This window comes from Sylvia atricapilla, chromosome 6, assembly GCF_009819655.1.
Source record: "Sylvia atricapilla isolate bSylAtr1 chromosome 6, bSylAtr1.pri, whole genome shotgun sequence".
NCBI classification, from domain to species: Eukaryota; Metazoa; Chordata; class Aves; order Passeriformes; family Sylviidae; genus Sylvia; species Sylvia atricapilla.
The window spans coordinates 57385536-57390930 of NC_089145.1; the positions used below are offsets into that span (position 1 = coordinate 57385536).

Here is a 5395-nt window from a genome sequence, read left to right on the forward strand (position 1 = left end):
GAATACCTGTCCCACTACAGGTGCAGCAATAAGAAACTTCTCAAATCTCTTGTGGTTTTATTCTCATCCAGAGTTGCATAATCAATATTTAATTCAGAATGCTGAGATCACTTTTTCCAATGATCCCAATGCAGAGCTAGGCACATTCTTGGTCCTGCCATCCTCTCACTTCTCCCAGCTGTAGGTAATCAGACCAAGGCAGAGGATGGATGAATAAAACCAGACTCTTCAAAATAGCTTTTTCTTAGAAAAAACAAGGTTAAGAAGTCCATTTGGTGTTATCCACAGTCATATGAGCAGAGTTCCAACAAAAGAAGAAAGCAGGAGGGTTGGAATCAGAAAGACCCTTATTCTGGCTCACAGTCCTGTCATTGATGGCTTGACCAGACAGGTTAGAATCGAGGAGCTCCATAATCATCTGGCATCCTCTCAATATTGTACCTGAAAAAGAAGGAAAACTTATGAAGACAATCTAGTCCACATTGCTCCCTTCCTCAGTGTGGTGGTACCCCTACCCCCTTTTCCTCCTCAAGGCTGTACTACCATCTCAGGGATTCCTGCTAGGCTTTGGCCTTTGTGTAATGAGTTAGGTGGTGAAGCATCCCTTGAACATGCCAGGAAGTCTTGCATGACTAAAGTAAGGACAGCACTAACTGTACTGGGAACTCCTGTTGTCAGTCAATGGCGAAGGATGAGATTGTCAGTCATCCTCTGACAATCCTAAGTCATGGCCTGAGTGGAATGGTATCAATGTTACTGGAGTTTTGGAAACTCTAGTAGTTACCAATCTGGATTATGGCCAAGATGTAAAATTTATACATGACTAAAAGCAATCATCTTGTGACCCTATAAGCAGTGGTCTCAAGTGAGGCCCTTGGAGCTTTCCTGGACTGCCACAGGCTGCACCAGCACCTCTCTCTGAGCAGAACACCTCTCAGTCTCAAGGCTGACATGCTTGAAGGACTGTCACTTAAGCCTTGCCTGTTGAGAAATGCAGAGGCATTCCATGTGTTTCACTGGATCTGAGAGAAATTTTTAACTGGTACCTTTGTACATTTGCATATACATCTTCGTGTCAGTGTACATGCATGTGAATTGGCTGAAATACTTTTTACTGAGTGTAGTATGAATATTGCTTCCTGAAACTATAATTAAGTCACTGTTATAATAGTAATAAACCCTATTGAATCACTTTATAAATGTTAAATCAGTCAGTACTTAAGTGCTTCTAAATTCTAATTAAGACAGAGACTGTTAAGCCTAAGTCTAGGACTAAGACTGGATGCAGCTGCACCTGGACTCCATCAGGAGTTTGGAAAGCAAGAAGATCCTTACTGAACCTTGTGACTCAATGGGAGGACCTTCCTTTGGACTCCTGGTCTTCAAAACATTCTGAAGTGATTCTAAGTCGATTTTCCTTTGTATGTTTCATCCATGTAGTAACAGAATGAACTTTGCCATTAAACTCTCTTAAGTCACATTGCTACAATCTTATATTAAAAGCTGCTTTTGCTGATGTACCTTCAGCAGTGATTCTTCAAGTGGACTAAAGCATTCATTTGCATCACCTATGCAGCAGCAGGCTTACAGGCAGACAGAATAGCAAGAAGCTTTGTTGCATTTCTATCTGCAGCTCAGATCCCCAGGAAGAAAAATATTACTTCCGAAAGTCAAAAGTCTTCATAAATCTGCTGTTATTCTTCACCTTAAACTCAGCAATCAGACATCTCAAAAACTCACTATCTCCAGAGAAGGAAAACCCCTGGGGTTTGTAAGATCTGACTTAGGATTTAAGAGCAGATCACCGCAGAAAATAAAACTTTAGACATTCAACTTACAGGTCACAGATTCATTTAGATTGGAAAAGACTTCCAAGATCACTGAGTCCAGCCTTTGAATGAATGTTACCTTGAGAATCAGACCATGGCACTAAGTGCCGTGTAAAATTATTTCTTGAACATTCCCAGGGATGGTGACTGCATCACCACCCTTGACAGCCTTTTCCAAAAATTCATGGCCACAGTGAATAAGAAGAAAAGGTGTTTTGAGAGAAAAATCTTTTGAGCCAATTCTAATTACAGATCAGTTAAAACTACATATCTATAGCAATTAAGCTCCTCATTTCCAATATGCTGCACTAGTACCCTTCTGAGTTGGTTTGGTTTTTAGTTAAGAAGCAAATTCAGTCTCTTAGAGGGTACACAAAACTACCATTAAGATATCGAACAAGAATGGCTCTTTTCTTCAAGAACCTGTAGAATGCATTTGCCTGGTAGTCCTGCTGCTGCTGGTAAGCAAAACTGATCTATGGAAACACTGGCCTTAAGGAACCACTTCTTCAGGTAAAGACAAGTGAACATGCAGACTGCAATAAAAACGGGTCTGTGACCAGTCTCTTCCCAGCAATAGCTGTACTTCAACTTCTGTGTAAACACCAGGCCCTTCACTGCAGCCTGCACAACAGGCAATGAGGGAGAGAAGTATGAGGTAACAGAGTCCCTGTCAGACAAGGATTGCACTGGGCAGGATTCCTTCATGTCAGGGGGCCCTTACCTGTGCCTGGAAATATACATTATAGGCACTCCAGGGATTTTTCTTATTCTCCGCTTGAGCTCTTTATCCACTGTGGCCACAATGTAACATTTGTGCTGCAAAGAAAGAAGGCAAGTCAGATTCTGTTGGGAAAGATGGGACAGGAAGCCCAGAAAGGAATTCATGGCACACCAAACATTCAGTGAGCTCAATGAACACAAGAAGCCTGATAGTTCTTGGCAAGGCATTACCATGACTTGTACAGACTTCAGCAGCAGACTAATAACATCTTTCTGCCCTTCAAAATAGAGTCAAGAACTCTCTGAAACTCTCTCCAGCCTTTCAAGCTGACACTTTTCCCATCCTAATGTTGATGTTCCTTGATGCTGTCCTATACAATAAGAATACTCAGGGAAGATAATACCTTGCATCAAATAAAGCTGTGCTAGAACTGAAAATGCCTCTTGGTGAGATTTAATAGTTACACTGTGGGAAATTTAAGTCAGTCAGTAATTAGGAGGGCTCAGGAATTTTTAGTATGTTAGCACAGTATAGAAAATGTCAGAAAGGGAAATACCTGAGTGACCCTCTGCACCAAGCAGTCATCGGCGTAGGTCCCTTTGTGCATACACGGCAAGCGTTCAAACCGAGGGTCCTTAGCAATTCTGTGGGGACATAAAAACCAGCATCACAGCAATTAGACCAGAGAATAGAGTAACACACTATGGAGGAACAAGAACACCCCCTTTCTGTGACATACAGAACATTGTTCTCTAAACTAGCAATGAAGGGATGGAGTAACTGGTAGACAAAGGTCAACTGAAATGACGTGCAAAAAAAAAAGAATGCAATTTGTCTAGTTACTATAGGTTAAGTATTTCTTAGTACTGGTTTGTTGGATTCAAAATCTGTACAATGTTAGGCCTTTTCCAAACAAAGCAATTTGAAATAAGTTACCTGTGGGAATAACTAGAACTTCTGGCAGGTGATCATTTGTACCATGCATAAAGGGACATTTTACCCCCTGTCTGAAGGGTAACATCAAAGCTGTTGAGGGTATGCACTCGTGTACTTTACAACACAGCAGGCCAAAATAAAAAGAACAATACATCTCAGTGATGTCCAGAAAAACCTGGCTCTAGATTATCAGTACTTGGTACCTACTCATACAGGAATAACAAGAAGTATGAATGTAAAGTTCTGTAAGACTTGGGTGACTTCTTTATTAATTTTTAGAAATTCTATAATTAATTTTTTTTTTTGAGGAACAGAAAAAAGCATTACTTTGAAAGTGTTAGGAGGTTAAAAGATTTACAGATTAATATTGTGCATCTATACCTAGCATTTTGTTTCTAAACTTGAGCCACTGTACTGATCTCATAGAGACAGAGAAATACAACCAAGTTCAGGACCCTGTAACAACCTAACCACCCTCTAGTGCAGGAGCACCAGTCACAGCAAGTGTTTTTAGTTTATTTATATTAAAGCATTAAGTTCTAGAAACAGAAGAACACCCTACACCTACCTTAATGCCACACGGTACTTCTGTCCTAACTTCTCAATTTCACCCATTACACAATCTGTGATACATGGAATACCTAAATGCAAAAAAAGACCATATTAAAACAAAGCAGTATTTATTCCCAGATCCCTACATACTGCCCACATGCCTCAGAAACATCCTGGAACTCTATAATGTATGACTTACAGTGACAACTGTTAATATTGCAAGGTAGTGAAACGTAGAGCCACCAAGTTTGACCATGCCATGGTAATTTTAGATTTTTAAGTTATCAGTACTCTACCCTTGCTGAGATTAGCATTTTAAAACCGTTACTTGACTGAAACCAGAGACATTGCCAGGGTTACCACAGCTCCATGATTACAGCACATATTCTTTTTGCAAGATTTCTGTTTATTCTCAGCCAGTGGCATGAGGCTGACAAAGCACATTATGAGCACATTGTGGCACTGTGTGGTCTGAAGAAGCTGGGAGTGGTGCAGAAACTCACACTTGGCATAGAGACAGTCCATCATCGACTGCACTAGGTCCAGTTTGGCCTTGATGGAGAAGTTGATGAAGTTAGTGTCAACCAGGATGTGGTAAGGGGGGCCCAGCTGTGTATTATACTGGAAGAACAAGCAAGAGGGATGCTGGGGGCTGCCAGGAAAACAAAAAATTCAAATCAGTTAATCGCATTTAACATCACGTCCAATTCCCAACTGGCACAGAATGAAAGAGGGATAATGAGCAGAAAGACCCATGAGGCCTCCAGCTGCCTCCCAGGCACAACCCTTGGGGTTTGGGGCACCACTTCTTACAGAATGGCTCAGAAACACGCTCAGTTCCAGGCTGCAGCGTGGCCGGCCCTCCTTCCTTCCTTCTCTCCCTCCCCAGCGACTCGGCAGCACTTACACCTCGCGCTCTTTGATGGCACTCGGGTCCTCCTTCTTCTTCACGGGGGCTTTTGCGCGATCCTTCTCTTTACTGCAAAGAAACACAGGCACCGCTGGGATACAGGGAAAAGGAAGGGCTGCCAGCTGCGAGGAGACCTGGCCGGGACCCCGAGAGGGACACGAGGACGCCGCAGGGCCCCGCTCGGCCCAGCCGCACTCACAGGCGCTCATCCCGGAGGCTGATCATGCGCTTCATGACCGCGTACTTCCGCGCCTTCTTCTGCTTCCCCTGCAAGGACACGGACACACAGCCGCGGTGAGCTAAGGAGAGGCCCGATCCCGGCCGGAGCCCCATCCCGGCCCGCTCCCGGCTCACCATGCCGATCCCTCGGGCCGCGCCGCCGCCACCGCCGGTGTCCCCGCCGCGTCACTGGGCCCGCCCCGGAGCGCGTCATCTCCGGCTGCC

At 43.7% G+C, this 5395-nt stretch overlaps 1 protein-coding gene across 2 annotated transcripts; it reads right to left on the reverse strand.

Annotated features, from left to right (window-relative positions):
- Positions 1-37: 37 nt before the first annotated feature.
- Positions 38-5371, reverse strand: FCF1 (FCF1 rRNA-processing protein). Of its 2 annotated transcripts, XM_066322052.1 has the most exons (8): positions 5306-5371; positions 5151-5218; positions 4949-5020; positions 4545-4693; positions 4058-4130; positions 3110-3197; positions 2554-2648; positions 38-441 (listed from the first exon to the last, which is right to left on the reverse strand). In XM_066322052.1, the coding sequence occupies exons 1-8, from the start codon at positions 5306-5308 to the stop codon at positions 393-395; spliced, it is 597 nt and encodes a 198-aa protein (XP_066178149.1). In that variant the 5' UTR covers positions 5309-5371; the 3' UTR covers positions 38-392. The 2 variants fall into 2 exon arrangements, with proteins under 2 accessions (XP_066178149.1, XP_066178148.1); XM_066322051.1 differs by lacking the exon at positions 5306-5371 and having other exon boundaries at positions 5151-5299.
- Positions 5372-5395: the final 24 nt, after the last annotated feature.